This window comes from Carassius auratus, chromosome 24 (genome assembly GCF_003368295.1).
Source record: "Carassius auratus strain Wakin chromosome 24, ASM336829v1, whole genome shotgun sequence".
NCBI classification, from domain to species: domain Eukaryota; kingdom Metazoa; phylum Chordata; class Actinopteri; order Cypriniformes; family Cyprinidae; genus Carassius; species Carassius auratus.
Window position 1 is genome coordinate 19,116,012 of NC_039266.1, and position 19,097 is coordinate 19,135,108.

The window sequence follows — 19,097 nt, forward strand, 5'->3', positions numbered from 1 at the left end:
AAAATGTTTCAAACGCCTTTCTTCACTGGTTATAACCCTAAAATAAAGGGGGTTTGACAGTAGTGCACTTACCATGGGTTGGTACAACCACTCTTTCTTTTGAGAGGGACAAAACACTTCCAAGTAATTCTCACAGCTTAACTGTAAATTGAATGCCAGGGCTTAAAGCACAAGGTTCCATAAAAAGATCCATAAAATGAAGTGGACAAGCCATGACATACCAAGGAAACGGAAAGTCCTCCGCACTAATGGGTTGAGGTAACAGCAGTCCCCGTTCACCATGGTCTTCTCTCGACTGTCGAGATCTTTCGATGTGTACTGTATCAAGAACAACACCGTTTCTGTCACGGTGATCTGAAACAGAGCGGAACATTAGAAAAATGTCAAACATCTGAAATGAAGTTAACTAATACATTTTTACATTCTCTGAGGAAAATGTGAGTGGTGCTAATTTACACTAGATGTTTTCCTAGCAGCCCAAGTAGAATTTTTTTTATTTTATCGGGTATATAACCGAGTACAGTACCCGAAAAGGGATAAGTGTGTGGAATACTCCAACTGAAACCCTATTTTCAGTTGCCATTGAAAAACAAAATGGGGTGGGCTGGGACAGAACAAAAGACTGAATAAAAAAAGTTAAAAAAAAAAAAAAAAAAATCACACAACAAGTCTTAAACAGAAGCAAGATATTTATTAGTGCACTGTTAAAGCGTACCGGGGTCTTGCCTCTACAAATGACTGTCATAATAAATGTGTTGTGTTTTATTGTGCTGATGCTCATCACAAGAATGGGCACAATTTACATAGCATAAACCCAAATGAGAGTTCTTTCTGTCCTTATTTGCATCTATTAGTAAATTAAAGTGTTATTGTTCTAGACAGAAGCCTTGCTTGATTACAGGCCTTTTCATATTGTATAGTTCATCTATAGGACTGAATAATTTGGTCAGTTAGATTGAACTTCTTGTTCTGGTTTTATTGCAACTTAAAAATGTGTTTTTGTAAACTTTCATCAACACGTAAAAACTTGCTCTGTGTGTGAAACGACTTTTCTTCTCTGCTGATGCTATCAAGCCCTCTCATTTTTAGCCCTTCCCTATAATAATCTATTCAGTTCCCAATGATTGTTCAATATCCCATCACATTCAGAAGAACATCACATATAGTAACAGATACTTCATCTAGGATTGAATCATCACTTCAATTTATGTCATCATTGAAAATGGATTTTAGGTTCCATACAGACTTCAGGCATTTAAAGTAAACTCTATCTGCAATAAAACTAATGAGATATTTCTTTCTCTTCCTTTGCTCACGAGTCCAGGTTTGATTGAGGTAACGAGACCAGGATACGAACACACATGAGGAGCTTGAGGCTCTTCCTGATCTGTCAGAGTGATTTAACAGCTTGTCCAGCTCCTATAGGGTTTGCTTTTGGGGCTTAGATGCAAGCAGGATCTTCTGCTTCCAAAAGCAGAGCGACTTAATCTCACATTCTCAAACTGCATAAACCTCCACATAAAAATCTGGGTAGAGAAGCGTAAGAGTTTGGTGGCCTCTTTGCCCCCCTCCTTACTTCAAAACAGTAGCAAAACCGCTCAAGGCTTTACACACATACGTACTGCAGAATCTAGGTTATGAGCATCCAGCAGAAGAGAGAATGATCAGAAAAGACAGGAAAAATAAGGGGAGGGGGTGGACAACATAGCCATTTGAGAAACACATCATTGCTTCTATTAGATCTCTACATCCATCAGGAAAAGATTTAAACCAGGGCTGTCAATCAAATTACTTCCACAAGGTATAGATCGATCAGATAAATCATATATTATATCATAGCATATATTTGTAGACAAAAACTAATTTAAGAGAAAAAAAAATTAAACATTATCATGGTATGTACGGACAATTTAAATATGTATACTTGCATTTTTCTATATATTTAATGCAAGAACCTCACAGGAAAAATAAAAGCTTGACAATTTCCAAATGAAGAAGGATATTCAACAGGAAAAAAAATGACTTGATTGTATCCATTAGGAACTTATTGGGTTGTGAAAATGGTCTCTATACAACAGGTACTTAGAGGGCTGGAAAAATAAGAGAGTTTGGGGATGTCTGCTAAAAATGAATGCAATTTATTTGATAGATTAATAGATTCGATAATGACAGATTATGAAATCATATTTTTCTTGCACTGAATAATGAGATTAATATCATGCTGATATTAAAGGTGATGCATGCCATTTTTGTACCACTAGTATCACCAAGGACAACAGAAAAAATTAAATCAGGTTTCCCGAAACAGGTTCCCTATCCCCCATTGGTCAAAAAAAGTGATAGCCCCGCCCTAAACTCACATCATTGGTTGAGCTGCATGTAAGGACATGCTGGATAGAATTCCTTCATAGCAACTACTATTAGCAACTAAAACAGTATGACTGCCTTAACAACAGGAGGTCTAAAAGTAGGTTAACTTAATGAGCTTTAAGCAGAGTGTTTATACTGTCAGCGGTTAAAGCACTAGATTACATTTTAAATTGCCCTGTCACATGTACATTAAAACTTTTTTTCACTTGTTAAAACTTGTTAATATTCTGAAACAGGTTAAGATTATATACCATTATTATAGTACAGATGGTTTCAAGTGCATGAAAACTATAAATGTGGTTCAATATTCAGGGTTAAGCTCCGAGTACAAGATTACAGTCGTGCACCTCAGCAGGAATACCTCAACTTTTTTCAGATTGTTTCATTGAGCAGAAAGAAATCTAGAGGTTTTTTTTATATGAATGTATTGACTGAGGAGAATATACTAATGTTGTGAAACTAAACTCCAGAGTCAAAACTTCCTGTTGTTCCTCATTACATTTTTTAAATCGCCATTTTTCTTTTTTACAGAAACCCTTCAACCACTGAATTCAGTACCATTAGTGGGATGTGAAAAGACAACTGACAGAAGATTATAAATATATTAAGACCACGGAGACATAAACATGAGAGATTTAAGCAAAACCAAATCTCAGCGATGGCGCACGTGTTGAATAATCTCTGAAAACCGAGGATTAAGAATGATTTCTTGTGATTTCGTCCCAGAAACCTACAAGCATTTTCATCACCTTCATATGGAAGCTCATTTCTATCACATTAGAAAAAAAAGAAAGAAAAAAAAAACCCTTCGGTAAATCATATTTATGAGACAAAAAGCCATAAAGACAGAAAATAACTATGTTGACTTATTTTTATAAATATATCTATTATTCAGACTGACGTTGGAACATTGTTTCACCCATATTTTGACATTTTATTTACACAAAAAAAGTAGACACTTCACTTGCATTTAATATGTTTTTAATGTATATGTTTCTAATGTAATTTAATCCTGACACCTAAATGGCACATCTTGTCTTTTAGCCCATAGCCAATACATTGGGCTAGTAAAAGAAGACCTTTCTCTACAATCTATAAAATTCTGCAACAGAGTGTCATTAGACAAAACAACAGTACATCTTCATTACCAAGATGGCTGCCAAGTGAATTGACTTGCTTGCAGGGACTGTTTGTGGTCACTACCGACAGAGACTCACACACACATTATTTGCAGAATACTAAAATATTTTGAAACCACTAGCTCATTTTGTAATCTTAAGTACTTTACTTATTGATTCCCACTTTAAAAGAAAGTATGCCAGACAAAATATATTCAATATAATGAGTGGTATTACAGATGTAACTGGGAATTATCAGGATAAGTGTGATCACCTATGAACTGTGAAGTAATTTACTGTATTTAGATGATCTAACGATTACATAAATGGCGCCTGAATCTATGCACATTAATATAAACAGTCCACAACTATTAAATGGATGCAGTTACATTACATACCATATGTGTTTGAAAGCATAATGGTGGATTTGCCATAAAATTGTGTTTTTGATAATGGAAACTGCTGTTAAATGGTCCCTGATGGCAGTAATGACTCAATTGTGAACTCTACTTTTATATACAAGTGTACACCAAGATATAAAAGAAGTAGTTGGAAAGCCTTAACATCTGTAACAGGTCGATATGATAGAAGATGATGATTTCACGAGCAGACGGCTGTCATCTTTATCTGCGGTTAAAAAAAAAACAGTGTTTGCAAGCGTAATAGAAAAAAAAAATACACCAATTCAGAGGCTTCAAAGTCAGTGAGAGACAGAGATCAAAAACAGCATATACTTTACTCAAAAAAAAGGAAAAATGATTTTCTGTGTTTTATAACACTTTAATAATTTTAATTGATAACTTTGCCTTTTGCAAACCTTAACAAATCATTAATGTACCAGATTTACAAATAACTTTTGAAATACCCTGAACCTTTTGATGACAGTTCTGTATATCTCAAATATATACCCACACAAATATATACTGTGCACACAAAATATGATACCATCTGACAATAAAACACCAGTTTGCTTTCTTTAAAAGAGAGAGGGAGAGAGATAAATAAGAATTCAAAATAAAAAGTTATTTGTGAATGAACTGCATGAAATTTTCATCAATATATCTGGGTCATATTTCACCTCTTGATCAAAAAGTAAATAAACAAAAATTACACGAGGTATATTTTAGGACTATTCATGTAATATTTTAATAAATAATTAATGTGTGCAAAATATATATTATTTAAATCATAAAGCATTTATCATAATAATATTTGCAATGCATTTAAATTTAGACTGATTTTAAATTAATTTATGTTGAGACATCATGTTTTGCAGTATGACAGTTACAACATTTTTGAATAAAATGTGCTTAATATGAAATTGTAAATACAAATATTATATATATATATATATATATATATATATATATATATATATATATATATATATATATATATATATAAAGCTCTAACAATAGGATATTCTTTATTTAGATATTATTTCTTATAAATAAGACATTTCTATGAGACTCACATAAAATGACATCAAGCTGTAAAACACTAATTGGAAGCTTTTTTCATAAGTGAGTCAGAGAAATATGTGCATGCTTATATTAGCTTATTAGTTATAGTTATTAGACATGTGGTAATTGCTTTTTTGTCCTGAGTGACTTCAGAACGTCTTTATTACAGGGACAGTCCCCCTGGAGCAATCTGGGTTAAGTGTCTCGCTCAAGGGCACATGATGATAGGAAGCGTTTTAATGAGTGTGCATGAGAATGTGTTTGGTATTCAATATAAGCCGTTTTTATATACAAGTGCACACTTGCAAATCATGAGCTAAAATGACAGATCACATTAAAGAAATGGTTCACCCAGAAATGAACGCTTGCTGAAAATGTTCTCACTCTCTAAGGCCATCCAAGATGTAGACGGGTTCGTTTGGATTACTTGTGGATTATTGTGATGCTTTTATCATCTGTTTGGACTCTCATTCTGACGGCACCCATTCACTGCAGAGGATCCAATGATTGAGCAAGTGAAGTAATGTTACATTTCGCCAAAAGTGTTCTGATAAAGAAACAAACTCGTTTACATCGCAGATGGCCTGAGGGTGAGTGCATTTTCAACATATGTTAATTTTTGGGTGAAATATTTCTTTAATTTTGCCACAACTATTGGCCCGGCCTTGGGCTATCAAGTAAATCATGAAAAGTCATTAAATGTTTGCTCATTAAAGTTTGTTCATTATAATCTCTGATGAAGAATGGGCTTTGTTGTGGTTTAGCACATTTGACAGTGATCATCAAATCCCATTCATTATCAGAAGATTTATCAGTATTAAATAGGATTTTACATTGTAATCTGTTTTAAATGAAGATGTGACGGGAATACTAGTCTGCCTTATCCAAACGTATGACTCTCTATGTGTGATATCGCACAATCGCATCCAAATCCAGCAGCGGACTTATTATGTTGAGGGATTTCTTTAATCATTCGCTTTTGCAAGACTTTTCCCCTTTAAGCCACACCTTAACGCATCAATGTCATTTTTGGCAATTTCAACTCAAATTGAGCAATAACTCTGTCTGAAGCTCATATCTTTACCGAAAGCCTTTCAGACTACAAATCACTACGTGATGGTTTCAGTACGAGTCCGTCGTGGAGTTTATGAGCACTACTTTATGGAGATAGAGTTCATCTCTCTTTACGACAGCTTTGGCTGGGGTCACAGTGTTGCGACCTGATTGATATTTTTACTGTCTAAAAAAACAAGAGCCAATATCTGTCTGTGCTACTCAGAAAAGTGTTGGGGGGAAAAATATAACAACCGAGTTGCCATGTAGCAACACTTATAATCTGACAGCACTGTAAATGAAAAATGCATCTATTTGAGTCTGGAAACAGTCTAGGAGGGAATCACTGAAAATAAGTATTTATATTTAATTTTCTTTCTTCCATTCATCTTCTTTTGCATTCGAAATATGAAGACATACCAGCCTAGCTAAACATACCAAAAACTGCCATACTTTTGGCTGTTTACAATGCAGTTTATTCTAGCCAAAAACCACTCAATTATTGGTCAAATAATTTAGCTACAAGAGCTACATGACATTTCTTATACAAGCTAGGTAACAACGACGCTGTTCATGAAGAAAATGAATTTAAAACTTCAATATTAGTAAAGACATTGCTTCCGAACACTTTTGAGAGACACACAGACTAGTAACATAATTATCTCTCGCTCTCTCTCTCTAAATAACTAGGCGGGGCATGATACAATTTTTTTCAGAACTGATCCGATACCAAAATTTCTGAGTATCGGACAATTCCGATACAGATCCGATACCAGCACAATTTTCTTTTCTTTTAATTATTATTTTACCTCAGTGTGTGTTGACCTGATCATCACTCTTTTGCGTGTTACTCACAATCTACTAAATATAAAAAATGTGATTATATTATATATAAAAAAAAAACAAATTACAAATATATATATATATATATAATTATAATACATGATAAAAATATATTATAAACTAGGTTAGTAAATAATTCAGCAGCAAAAGTTACTCTACAAAAATGAGTTCACAATAATTTTATAAAATAAAAACGGTTAGTGGGGGCAAAAATAAAAGTAAATAGGTGTGATCTGGTAAAATGTTACACATTGCTCTTGGTGGTGCTTTATGTTTTTGTGCATTTCTTGGGGCTTCACAAAAACACAGAATAGTACCTTAGGTGTGCAGTATTTTTCTAATAACTGCCCATCATCAATTATTCCTTACTTATGGCACGTGTAACCAAAATTACATTTGGACCCTGGCAAAGGGTTGCATTTACTTGCTACTAAATATCTCCAACCAAAATATATAATATATTGTCTACTGAATGTGATTGACCCAAGAAAAAGTTAATAAATAAATAAATAAATAAATAAATACAAATCTGCATGGCATTCTCTTGTATATTTAGCAGAAACAAACTAATTAAAATAAATCTAAATCTAAACGATAGAATCCAATCAAATGCAATCCTAACATAAATAAATAATGAAAACAAAAGTGAACTCAGAAAAGTTTACATTTCAAGCATAAAACATGCTTTTATCTAAACTGTCATTCATCTGTTAAACACATTAGCTGGATACAGAACCACACTATGAGCTGATAGAACAGGAAATGTCCAGTGTGGCGACACTTCAGATTGAGTCACTGCCACTGATGAAATAATGTGGGCTGGTGAACATTAAATTACAGACACTGTTTTCCCTAATGAAAAAAAAAACTGCAGTTTTCAATGAACAAGTGTTATTAAACAACAACAACACAGTTGTCAGTGAATAGTCAAGCTAATGAAGGCATTCAGTATTGGGGCAGTGCCTGCTGTGATCTAACATCAAAGGCTTCATCTTCAGCTAGATATGAAGAGAGAGGGGTTTTATGATATGCAGGTTTAATTTATGCATGCAGGGATAATGAAATCTCATTATGCTGATTTACCAAGACGGAACATGTGCAGTAAACATATTTGGATCTGGTTAATTATACAGTCCTGCATGCATGAAAATTAGTATTCTATGCAATGGTTTAAGAAATAACCTTTAAATTATAAATAAGCATAAGCAGAGTTGAAATGTATCTGAATGTGAAAGTGATGATGAACAGCAGTGTCGACTATGACTCATACACAAGTCTATAGTCTTAAAGGCTCATGGTGTGCATTATTTCTATACCTCAGACAGCATCACACAGCACTGTTGCACGTGTTCCCAAATGTGTTTTTTTATTAAACCTCTCTCTTCTGCATCTCTAAATTGAATTGCTTTCATGCAATCACTTGCACACTGCTCAATCAATAATAAATAAATAGCATGTTAAAGTGTTCTTATGCATACCTCTAAAAATCAAAGCAGAAATCAAGCAAAATTACTTATCCAATCTAAAACAAGTCATGCATTAATTATTATAGAACCACTTATCCCATGGCGGTTGGCAAAAATATTAAACCACTATCAGTCTCTAGCCAGATCTAGCTCCATGCAATCATTTCTCTAATCAATCGAAATCAAGTTTTGCATTAAAAAACAACTAGTGAAAATCAAAATAAACTCAAATCAGACAGTATTAATAACTATTAATGACAGTCGATATCAAGTGATCACATCAATCTCAGGTCTGATAGTCTCTCATGTAATTAATAATTTCTGAGGTCCTTAATATGACGCATAATTGAAAACCAATATGAAAATCACTTGACAATCATAACCTCATACTCTAGTAAATAAATATCAAGTCTAAATCAAGTTTTGCATCTCAAGTTTGATTTGCTTCCATGCCATCATTCATTTGATAATCCATCAATGCAATAAATAAATAAATACAAATGAAAATCACTATCAAAAACTCAAATCATTATTATTAATAAAAACAATCAATTACAAGTGATCACATCAATCGTATAACCTTTAATGTACTTATTAGTTGATGAATTATTTAAATTGACGTATCACTGAAAAACAATATAAAAATCACATATAAATTATAACCTCATACTCTATTAGGGAAAACAGATATCAAGTAATAACCTATAAATCAGTTCCTAATCTAGTGTGCTTTCAATGAATTATCAATTAATCAACACTTAACAGGTAAGTCTATATGAAGTCAGATATAAATCAGTTTGAAATAACTTATCAATCTTGATGCAATTATTATTTTTTACTCAATAATTGTGAAAGCACTTAAGATAAATCAACTGATCACTTATCAATTAATAACACTTACATATCCCCAAGTTATCATTTATAAATAAATACAAAGAATTTATCAATGATAATTAATATAAACTAATCGCTTAACTCTCAAGTTATCATGCATCAACCTCAAGCCCTATCTGGCAGTGTCTTGAGTGACTCACCAGCAGCGTGGGGACCCCGGAGACCACCGCGTACAGCAGGGCGGGCGGGATGGCGCTTGTGTCCTCGGGTCCGAGGTAGGGTTTCGTGTACGCGATCTCGTAGCAGAAGAAGCCCTGCACGTGCACGTTGAACGTGTCCGTGTACTCGAAGTAATATGCCAGCATGACCGTCCCCGCCATGATCACCAGCTGGAAATAAAGCATGGTCGTCAGAGAGTGGGGCAGGAACATTTACCAACAATCCAGTGGAGAACCTCCAAACAACTGAGCTCGCGTTATACTTCCCGCATCGCGCCGGGGTCCGACGCTCCGAGCGCACGCGAGGTTGGCACGCGAAGACGCACGCGCTCGCATGGCACAGCGCTCGAGTCGGAATGAGAGAGCGCGAGAGAGGAGAGCGCGATAAAGTGTCACCGTGCGCTCCTCACTAGCTGATGATGAAGAGACACGTCAGGCGCCCTGCCCACGCCCCACTACCATCATCATCATCATCATCCGCTCAGAGGGTTTAAAGGCGCTATTCGTCAGTCACCAAATGGCACCTCGTCTCTATCAGCTCTGTCTAACAGCAATTAAAATATTATAATATACTTATTCACGACAGTACAATAATAGTAATAAGAAGAAAGAAATCAAGTGATGATGATGATGATGAAGTTAATAAAAACTTTGATTGATTATAATATAGTGCGCACACTAACACAAAACACCATCAGGTCGCTCATGTTAAAAATAAAATGTAAACCAACATGATAGTTCACTCAGGGAATTGTGGGAATGCTTATTTAAATAAATTCATATATATATATATATATATATATATATATATATATATATATATATATATATATATATATATATATATATATATATAGCTTCTAAAATAAAAATGATGTATTCACACACAAGCATGTTTATTTCTGTGAATTGAAAGGACTTTCCATAGACTTATATTACTTTTATACTGACCAAACAATGTTTTCTATCCACTAATCCAAAATCCAAATTTGGTTCTGGAGAGCCACTGTCCTGCAGAGTTCAGCTCTAACCCTGGGAAAAAACCTCACCTGCCTGTAGCCTTAGAAATCTTGAAGACATTGATTAGCTTAATCAGGTGTGTTTGATTAGGGTTGAAGCTGAACTCTGCAGGACTGCGGCTCTAGGACCAAACTTGCCTACCCCTGCCCTAACCCCTAAACCTACTCCTTACAGAAAACCTGTTTGCATTTTTACACTTTCAGATAAACACCATTTACTAATTTGAATAATAATGTCAAAAATGTCAGGTTTTGCTATCCTTGTGGCACAATGTGGCATAAACAAGTATTCACACACACACACACACCTGTCTAGATAGATTGTGATGTGACGTTACATTCAGCCAAGTACGGTGACACATACTCAAAATCTGTGCTCTGCATTTAACCCATCTAAAGTGCACACACACAGCAGTGAACACACACAAACCGTGAACACACACCCAAAGCAGTGGGCAGCCATTTATGCGGCGGTGCCCAGGGAGCAGTCGGGGGTTCGGTGCCTTGCTCAGAGGCACTTAAGTCGTGGTATTGCCAGCCCGTGATTCGAACCCACAACCCTAGGGTTAGGAGTCAAACTCTCTAACCACTAGGTCACGACTTCCCAGATATAGATAAGGGTGGGAACTAGGGAAGGGGCTCAGGAGGAGGACGAACACCCTGGAGGAGTCCAGCTGGACACAGGACACAGCCATGATGTCGACCCACAGTGGAGCCGATGGAGGGAGGATCCATGGAGGAGGAATGGCGGTGACTACAGGGGGCCGACCAACGGCAGTGGAGCAGGTGGTGGAGGAGCACGAGGCGGAGAAGGAGAGCCAAAGAGCCAGGGGGATGGGGAGGATATGGAGGTCCTAGGTGGAGCAGATGGTGCAAGCGAATAAAACAGAGATGTGGCGGCTGCAGTGGAGCCGGAGTGACAGAGGACTAAGGCGGAGCTGAGGGGATGAAGGAGCCTGTCAAGCCAGAGGGATGAGGTGAAGCCAGAGGAGTGGAGTCCCAAGGCGATGCCAGGCCAAGGCGGAGCTGGAGGGCACTTTCTAGGAGCGGGCACTGGAGGATCGGAAATCCCCTTAGGGCTGGACGAGGGAACCAAAGACGAAGGAGGGCTGGACGACACCAGTGGAGACGACGGAGAGAGGAGAGGGGGCAGTTCAGAGTACCAGTCTACTATATTCCCCTCCTCTGTTTGGCCCTTTCGGCATTTCGTTCTCAGCTCACCCTCAGCCGTGGTGCAGGGGGCAGAGCTGCTCTCACACCATCTGTGGCTTTCTCCCTTGTGGCAGGCATTGTTGCTGGTCCACACACCTTGACTGATGTTACAGCCTTTGGCTCCACGTGATCATTAGCTCTGTCGCTCTCTCTAGCGATGGTTCGTTGGTCATGGCGGGCTCTGGATCTCTGTCAGCGGTGGGCTTGGATATGCGCTCAGCACATCGGGGAGATGGTGGGCTGGGCTCTGGGTCAGGAGTGGCACAGGCAATAAATTCCTGGGAACCGGAGATCCATTTCTCACCAGTGTCCACTCCACAAAGGCAGTGAATTTTGCTTGAGGGCCATCTTTGGATGACGGTGCTCTGCACACGGTGTTGAGGCTGGCCATGTTGTCTGGTTAGGTGGTGAGATGGTGCCACAGCCAGAAACAGTCTGGCATGACCCTTGAGTTAATTTTCCTGCTGCTCCAGTAGAAGGAAGAGGAAGAATTCAGGGCGAGTGAAAGGATCCATATGGGCACAACGGAAATAAAACACTGGGGGGGAAACATGGAGGTAACTGTTTTTAGGTTGAAGATTCTGTCACACGCGAAGAATGAGGAAACCAGGAATGCACGGAACAATCTTCTTTTAACTCAATAATCCAAGGGAATACACATGGTAGACAGGAGCACTGGAAACATATGGGTGAACATACAATCTCCGACAAACATGTACTGAATGGACTAGGGCTTATAAACCCAGAATAATTGGGGAAACACAGGTGCATGGAATAACAAATTAATGGGGACATGGAACACATGTGGAGGGAAAAACACCCTCAATTTCTGGCAATAAAAAAGTGTAAATATAGCCATTTCACATTACAGTAAAATTAGTGCCATTATTTTAAACATTTAATAGACTAACTTTTACAGAACATAAAAAACAATTCTACATTTCAATTACCAACTTTACATTTCAGACCCCAAAAATATAAAAAGAAAGGCAAACTGTTTTCTTCATAAAAAGACAAAAACTACTACTCCTACTAAGAACTGGTGGCAAAGAGTTTTCTCCCAAAAGGTTACACTGTTTTTTATTGTTTAATAACAGCATAACAAATAACATATTCAAACAAAAAGCTGCTCAGCTGCAGCTCTATTTAATTTAAACGTCTTTGACTTTATATAAAAAGCTTTGACACTTTCAGCTTTATCAGTTATCAATTTTTTTTTATTAATAAACCTCATCTATTAAAACAGCTCTGATAAAGTCTAATTCGCCTAAAACATCAATAAAACTCAACAGAGACATTTTGAGGAATCATCTGCCCTGCTGGAAGCCCCCTCAGATGTTCACATTAACCTCGCAGAGAATCAATTACAGCGCTAGCATATGTCTGATAGGGTGACGTGGTAGAGCCGTACATCTGTTAAAAACTCTAGGAAAACTAATCATGATAATTGGGCAGATGTTATTTACATTCCTGTGACAATGTGTTTCCACAGAGAACAAACACAGCAGTCTGGCTAATAAATGTAGGTGTGTTTTCATGATGGGAGAGGAGAGATTGTTCTTAATCTTAGCATCACTAATTATACTGTGATATTATTTTGGTAATTTAGTATAATCAGTATATAGTACGTTATATATTGGCTTCTGAAACCCATTTCTTTGAGTTCAGGAATATGATTGATGATCTTGAGGATCTTGTTCCTAACTAAGAGCGTGTTCTGAACATGATGTATCACTGAACATGAAAAGCTTATTCTTGATTTTTACAGTTCAGAAACACCCTAAGGAACCAGCTGGCCTAGATTGAGTTACTAAACCCACAGACCAATAAATCAGAGTCCTAATGAAGATGTGTTAGAGTGCATCACTTCAGACTATTACAGAAAGAAGACAATATTACAAAGTAATGTAACAAAATAGACATTAAGGGACTAAACGATATTCATAAAGCACTTAAAAGCATAAAACTTGTGCACATTTAATCGCTGCTTTTATAAACAGAACCTAAAGTATTAAAAGACTAATGACGGAAAGCAACTTCAAAGCAACTTGCGAACTTTATCTTTCCCGCCACCCTTCATGAGAAATTCATTGCCTGTCTTCAATGTACTTGAGAAGATCTGAAGGGATTTTCTTTGCTGTTTTCAAAATATTTGTGTCAGGCTCAGAAATATAGAATTAAATGCTACTTTATGAGAGGAGCAGCATCTATGCAATGATTTTAAATGTTTAACCATGACTTTGTGCTTTACTTCTAGAGTACAAATAAGGGTTCTGTCAATTCTGTTACTAACCTTACTTTACACTGCTAATCTTAAAATAGTGTACTATTGTATGTTTTGTAAGTCAAATGATCCCACGATACATAAATTTTTTTTTCTGGATTTTGATTGAACACTTTTATTGAACTTTTAAAGGGTTCTAAGTATGATGCACCTGACGGAAATCTTTAATATTGTATATGTATTCTAAGTGTAAAAGCATTAGAAACCTGTGCCGTTAGGCTCCAGCGTCATCGTCAATATGAGAGCAGCATTGGATGAGATGGTATTCGGATGTTAAAGCTCATATACTGGATTCTTCCAGAAAGGGCTTTTGGTAAACAGCCAGCAAGAGTAGTTAATTAGTGTTTGAGGACCACCATACTTCATCTAAATAAAATGATTCAACTACAAAGACTGCATGTTTGATTAACATCAATTAGAATAGTCTGCCTGAAACATTAAACGTCTGAAATAGGCCCCATTTAAAAACCAAAAACACAATGACTACTCAATTGACTAGGTCAATTGGTTGCATAAAATGCTGTCATCTTGTGCATACTGTGGCTTGTCTGATGAAATAAGTCCTCTATTCATAACTAAGTGAGGGATTTGAGAAGGTCTGGACTCTTCTGAGCCTGCAGAAGGAAGCTCAGTATCAAAGCCAACTACTATAGTATATGAATGTTTAGGCAAGTATAACGAATAAGAACTCTCTCTCTCCCCTTCTTAATAGTTTGGCACTGCTTGCTTAGCGGCTGTTCCATAACTTATTCATACAGCTCATGATTCTTTTAAATGACACCATGACTTTAAGACAGATGCTTCACAGAGCACTTTAATCATCCACTTTTTCCATATAAAGGTGTGGGTGTAATGAAGCATTAAACTCAATATTAATGCAGATAACTCAGGAAATAAGGCAGAGAGAAGGCAAGGCACACATACTGTACATCCTTCTCTCTCTCTCTCTCTCTTTCTCTCTCTCTCTCTCTGCCAGCAGTCTTCCTCTAAGCAATAACTCGCTTTTATGAATGTCACAGAGAATAACACCGACACCAGGAAAAGTCTCATTACCTGAAAGGGAAAACTTCATTTTTTATGCCTCTTGTTTTATAGGGCCAACCTTTTGCAAATGATACAAAGATATTTTATAGAGAGGAAAATTTATGTAGCCTTTGATTTAATATGACATCTGTTATGTTAACAGGTTCTTTTACATCTGTTTTCGTGGTAAAGCCATAGTCCACCTAAAAATGAAAACTCTTGCCATTATTTACTCACCCTCATGTTATTTCAGACCTGTATGACTTTCTTTCTTCGGTGGAACACAAAAGAAGAAACCAATGGCACATAAGCCTGTTGTATCTAGCCTTTAATTAATTAGATCATTTCAAGAATCTCAAATTTGTGTCACTGCTAGACAATTACATAAGAGATTAAGTAGAGCAAGCGTCTCATTACAGCAAATTAACCGCAAACACTTCATCAGGACACAGTGGACTGGATTCTTACGAGTTTATTTCGAAATAATGACAGGCTGACTGTTCAGCAAGGGTGTAGCATGTAAACAGACATTTTTTTGTTTGATCAAAATGATTGCTAAAGACAACTTAGTAGTTACTGTATATTGGCAGGGACATACTGGTATGGTATCTACTAAATTCTATACCCTAGAAAATCAAAACAAGAGATGTCAGACTTTGAAAACAACAGTTCTCTCCTTAAATATGAAGAAGCCAAACAACAGATTATTGAGTTGATCCAAATTACATAATTCATGAAATTTCATAATTTCATAATTATAATATACCCTATATAATAAAGTCAGACATTGAAGTGAGCTGCTGTTATTGTTTGATGTTTTGTAGGCCTCCTGTTTCATAAAAAAACAAAAACAAGATTACTGATACACGTTCCAAAGTCCCGATCGGAATCAAAAGATTTACGAACAACAATCTCCGAAGTTCTAATCTAAATCAAATTATTTGTGATGCGCAAAGATCTGATCTGACTCAAAAGATTCATGAACCAACTCCAAAGTTCAGATCTGAATCAAAAGATTCACAAACCCGCTTCAAAGTCCCGATCTACATCAAATGATTCACGATCTGCGCTTCGATGTCCCGATTTGAATTAAAGGATTTGCGAACCCACTATGAATTTCTGATCTAAATCAAATGATTTGTGAACCCACAACAAAAGTCCCGATCTGACTCAAAAGATTCACAAATCTGCTCCCGATTTAAATCTAATGATTCACAATCCATGTTCCGAAGTCCAGATTTGAATCAAATGATTTGCGAACCCGCACCGAAGTCTGGATCCGAATAAAATAATTTGCTAACCTGCTATGAAATCCCAATCTGAATCAAATGATTTGTGAACTCACAATGAAGTCCCGATCTGAATCAAAAGATTCATGAATCTGCTCCGGATCTAAATTAAATGATTCACAAACCCACTCCAACACTTCCGATCTGAACCAAAAGATTTGTGAACCCTCTTCAAAATCCTGATCTGAAACAAATGATTCGTGATCTGTGCTCTGAATTTCCGACCCAAATCATGTGATTTACAAATCCACACCAAAGTCCAAATTTGAATCAGAGTATTCAAAAACTCCCTCCAAAGTTCTGATTTAAATCAAATTATTCGATATAGGCCCTGTCCCAAATGGCAACCTGAACCCACACGTTCTTCCTCAGAGTCCAGACTTTCGTAATGTAATGCTGCTTTGACTGTCAGGTAGAAGTCAGCTGCAAGGCTCAGCAGAAGTGCTCATCAAGAGCACATAATGGCCACAAAGGGGGCGCTCGTGAGCACCCTTCTGAACGCTAAAAGGACGAATGATTCACAAATCGCAGACCGAAATTCTGATCTGAATCTAAAAATTCACAAACCAGCTCGGAATTCCAATCTTAATCAATGATTCGCAGATCCGCTCCGAAGACTGTCACAGTCCATTAGGAAATCTGTTGAAACTGTGATATCCAGTCATCTAAGTGAAGGTGTCATACGATGTGATTTCAATCTTTCCTTTCTCTTTGGAGGGTTACAAGCTCTTGGTGCATAAGGAAGATCTTCAAAGTTGCAAAAGTCTCAAATCCAAAGAGATATTCTTTATAAAAGTTAAGACTTGTCGACACCCTCTTAAAACGCCTCGTTCTGACGCTATGTGTGTTTTTGTGAAAGCGGCCTTTGTCTGGCCTTCCAAAAGAGGACGATATCCGCTTCGTCATGTCTAAAGCTGATCCATGCTGGTCGCTGAGGAAATACATCAACTTTATGCCGTGGATCGGATCGGCTTTCAGTGTGGATGAGTGGAGTACAGACACATTCAACTGAACTGTTCACATATGTTTCAAACACTTTGGCTAACTTATATGTTCTCACTCCACCAATGTCTTAAATATTCATCCTTGGAAGCGTGCAGATTGCTAGAATCATGAATGTATGAATGAAAACATGAATATTTCACACACGGTTGAAATTAAAACAACAATGGTTACGTACAGTGCACATATGTTAAATTGTTTGATCAAAATTATTGCTGGGGAAAATTTTGTAGTCACTGGATATTGGTAGGGACATGTCCCTAGCGTCCCTACTACATTCTACGCCCTTTGCTGTACAGTACATTATGCTGTTTTAAACTTGCATAGTAGTATCAAAATTATTACTATAAATGTATGTTTGCACTAAACCCATAATGCACAAATACTGTATGACCAGCAGTTTGGAAATCAACAGTAATGTTTTAAGCACCAGCAGTGTATCATTAGTGTATCGAGGCTCACTGGATCAAGAAGAAATTATAGTCTGTCTACACTGCAGGCATCACTGAATGGATGGTGAAAGAACTCTTCAGTTGAGTTCTATTGCCTTTAAAAGGAACCTGAGAAATGAAAGATGGAGCCATGCTTTGGCTTCAATAGTGCCACACTACTGCAGAAAGGAAGTGCCACCTATTGGCCACTAGAATAAGAACAAACTCCCCACTCACTAAACAAGGACTAAAGCTCAAATCCATGCTATTTGGCACATTATGGAATCCTTATTTAACATGCATGCAGAAAATGAATAAATATTATAAATAAAACAATAATATAATATAATATAATATAATATAATATAATATAATATAATATAATATAATATAATATAATATAATATAATATAATATAATATAATAAAAGAGTAGCTGCAATATAATTATTTTAACTTATGATTTTCAAATTTCTTCCCCAACACCAGACTCTTCAAATTCACGTAGAATCTGTTCCTGCATCACAAAAACATGAAAGTTTCATTCAGCTTGAAACAAGTGCCACCCAGAACAGAAATGTTATCAAGCGCTCTTCCTTCATAATCCTGACAGATCTCAACAAGGCATTGCGGAGCACTTGCAAATATTTGCAGACGGCAACGTCGATGATTGCTGTGGCACAGCAAACAGCCGTTTCATTCCTGTGGCCCTGTGCCAGCCTCAGCCCTTCCAGATTAATGAGGACGGGCCCACAGGGAGCGATGACCAAGCATTTCATTACAGGCTAACAACAAGAGCTAATTCAGCACAGTCTCCCATAGCTGTGATCCCTTCGGACAGCAGTAAACACTGCCGCATCGTGGAGGGAATTAAGATTTTTTGCAGCACTCCACGCATAATATTAAGATCTCACAAGGCCACCGACAAGCTTGGTGAGCGAAAAATTCCTTTGCAGACCTCTGCCTTCCAAAAAGTAATTAAAAATTGATCAGGGTATTTTAAGATTAACTAATGAAGATTCAACTATAAGAATTAATCTGCAAACAAGCATTTAAAAGCACAGATTCTCATGTTTTCATTGCTAATGGAAGAGCAGACAGATACACATACATACATAAAATACACATATAATATATTATAATATACGTCATATATACTGTACAAAACTGTAAAAAAGAGTAATAATCTTATGTAGCATTATAAATACTGTCAATTGTTTATAATTTATAATGTTGTGTATTAAACACAAATCTAAATAAAATCATTAATTTCTTTAACTTTGAAATAGTAGTGTATATTGTTTTTAATGTCAATTTCCATTTCTTTTTTTCAATCTGAATCCCATAGTTTCACACAGATTTCTCTCCGTCTTTTGCTAGTTTAAATTGTGTAACTACTGAAGTTTTCTTGTCCGTAAAGCGCAAAAGACATTTAGACACAAAGCGCAAACCTGTCTATCACAAGAAATCTGC

General features: G+C 36.6%; 1 protein-coding gene across 2 annotated transcripts in view; it reads right to left on the reverse strand.

Annotated features, from left to right (window-relative positions):
- The window catches only part of LOC113042526 (phospholipid phosphatase-related protein type 5-like), a 50,600-nt gene that overhangs the window by 26,498 nt on the left and 5,005 nt on the right, over positions 1 to 19,097 (reverse strand). The window contains exons 3-4 of one of the 2 annotated variants that reach the window (XM_026201442.1): positions 9,348 to 9,536; positions 222 to 354 (exon numbers count right to left, since the gene is read on the reverse strand). In XM_026201442.1, the coding sequence (XP_026057227.1) occupies positions 222 to 354; positions 9,348 to 9,536 (322 nt within the window). Of the gene's footprint in view, positions 1 to 221; positions 355 to 9,347; positions 9,806 to 19,097 lie in introns of those variants that run through there. The other variant, XM_026201443.1, reaches the window with a different exon arrangement.